Source organism: Physeter macrocephalus, unplaced genomic scaffold (assembly GCF_002837175.3).
Source record: "Physeter macrocephalus isolate SW-GA unplaced genomic scaffold, ASM283717v5 random_12571, whole genome shotgun sequence".
Classification (NCBI taxonomy): Eukaryota; Metazoa; Chordata; class Mammalia; order Artiodactyla; family Physeteridae; genus Physeter; species Physeter macrocephalus.
The window spans coordinates 1-1502 of record NW_021157857.1 but is presented as its reverse complement, the minus strand read 5'-3'; the positions used below and the strand labels follow the sequence as shown (position 1 = coordinate 1502).

General features: G+C 49.9%; 1 protein-coding gene across 1 annotated transcript; it reads left to right on the top strand.

Moving 5' to 3' along the window:
* Positions 1 to 10: 10 nt before the first annotated feature.
* LOC112063335 (T-cell surface glycoprotein CD1b-like) lies at positions 11 to 1496 on the top strand (the record flags this gene model as incomplete). The annotated part of the gene is made up of 3 exons (XM_024118199.1): positions 11 to 272; positions 953 to 1231; positions 1452 to 1496. Coding segments are annotated over exons 1-3 (412 nt in total), but the record flags the coding sequence as incomplete, so codon positions are not given.
* Between the last annotated feature and the right edge of the window lie 6 nt (positions 1497 to 1502).

Below are 1502 nucleotides of genomic sequence, written 5' to 3'. Positions count from 1 at the left end.
CACAGCCTTCCAGGGTCCAACCTCTTACCATATTATCCAGATTTTGACCTTTGCCAACAGCACCTGGGCACGAAATCAAGCCTCAGGCTGGTTGGATGATATTCAGATTCATGGCTGTGACAGTGACTCGGGCACTGCCATTTTCCTGAAGCCCTGGTCCAAGGGCAACTTCAGCGATGAGGAGATGATTGAGCTGGAGGACCTATTCCGAGCCTACTTCATTGGATTCACTCAGAAAGTGCAGGACTATGTCAGTAAATTCCAGGTTGAATGTGAGTACAGTTCTCTGCTCCGGGGAGATTCTCAATGGTTTTTCTCTCTCCTGGTTAAGGCTACTAACTCTCTTGGATCTTGGTCCCGTCCTCCCACTTTACCCAACTGCATGCACACACTTCTCCAGAGTAGTCTCCAACTCTGACTCCACACCTCCACCAAGTATCCCAGATTCTTCCTGTTTCTTGCACTCCTGTGTGATAAATGAAGGTCCCCCTTTGTAACCATCTCCTGGTTGGTTTGTGCATAACTGGCTTCTCTCTAACCCCAAGGACAAAGCCCTCACTTCTCCACTCTGTGCCTGAGTGAACGGAAGTGTAACTTCCTCCTCCTCCAATCCGTCTCCTCAAGCATCTCCTGCCTGATCCCTTCTCTCAATGTAACTCTCCCCTTCACCCTGGAATGCTGCACGGCTGATTCCATCACATGCTGCTCCCCTTCTCCCCTCATGCCCACCCTACAGCCTTACAACAGCCCATCCCCACCATTTATGACATGCATACCTCTCCCCAATGCTCTCCTTTCTGAAAAGGCTCCGAATACTGCAATTGGTTTTTGAGTCATCTCACATCTCAAACCTTTCTCCCACCCCCCAAATCCAAAGCCCCATGTCCTTTCCCCATACCTTTCTTTCTTGTTTGCTTTTTAGTAACTTTGTCCCTGTTTTCCTTGTATCCAGACCCCTATGTGATCCAGGGCATAACAGGCTGTGAGCTGCATTCTGGGAAGTCCGTAGGAAGCTTTTTGAGGGGAGCTTTAGGAGGACTGGATTTCGTGAGCATTAAGAATCATTCATGTGCACCTGAACCAGAGGGTGGCAGCAGGGCGCAGCACTTCTGTGCACTTGTCACTCAGTACCAAGGCCTCTGGGGTATCATAGAGACGCTCCTCTCAGAAACCTGCCCTCGGTTTCTCCTTGGTGTCCTCGATGCAGGGAAGGACGAACTACAGAGGCAAGGTTAGTTCTTTTCTCTTCACAAGACTTTTCTATTTCACGTCCTGCCACCTTCTTTAAATTCAAGAGTCGGAGGTACCTAAGGAGAGAGGGGCTTAATCAATAAATGATTTGGTTCCCATAGGAGTAGAAGAGGTCACTGTCCAAACTTGTGGGTTTCTGAATGCCTATGCTCTAGATTAGAGTCATAATCTGACAGTTTCCCTGCCCCTTCCTGCCCCAGTGAAGCCCGAGGCCTGGCTGTCCAGTGGCCCCAGTCCTGGGCCTGGCCGTC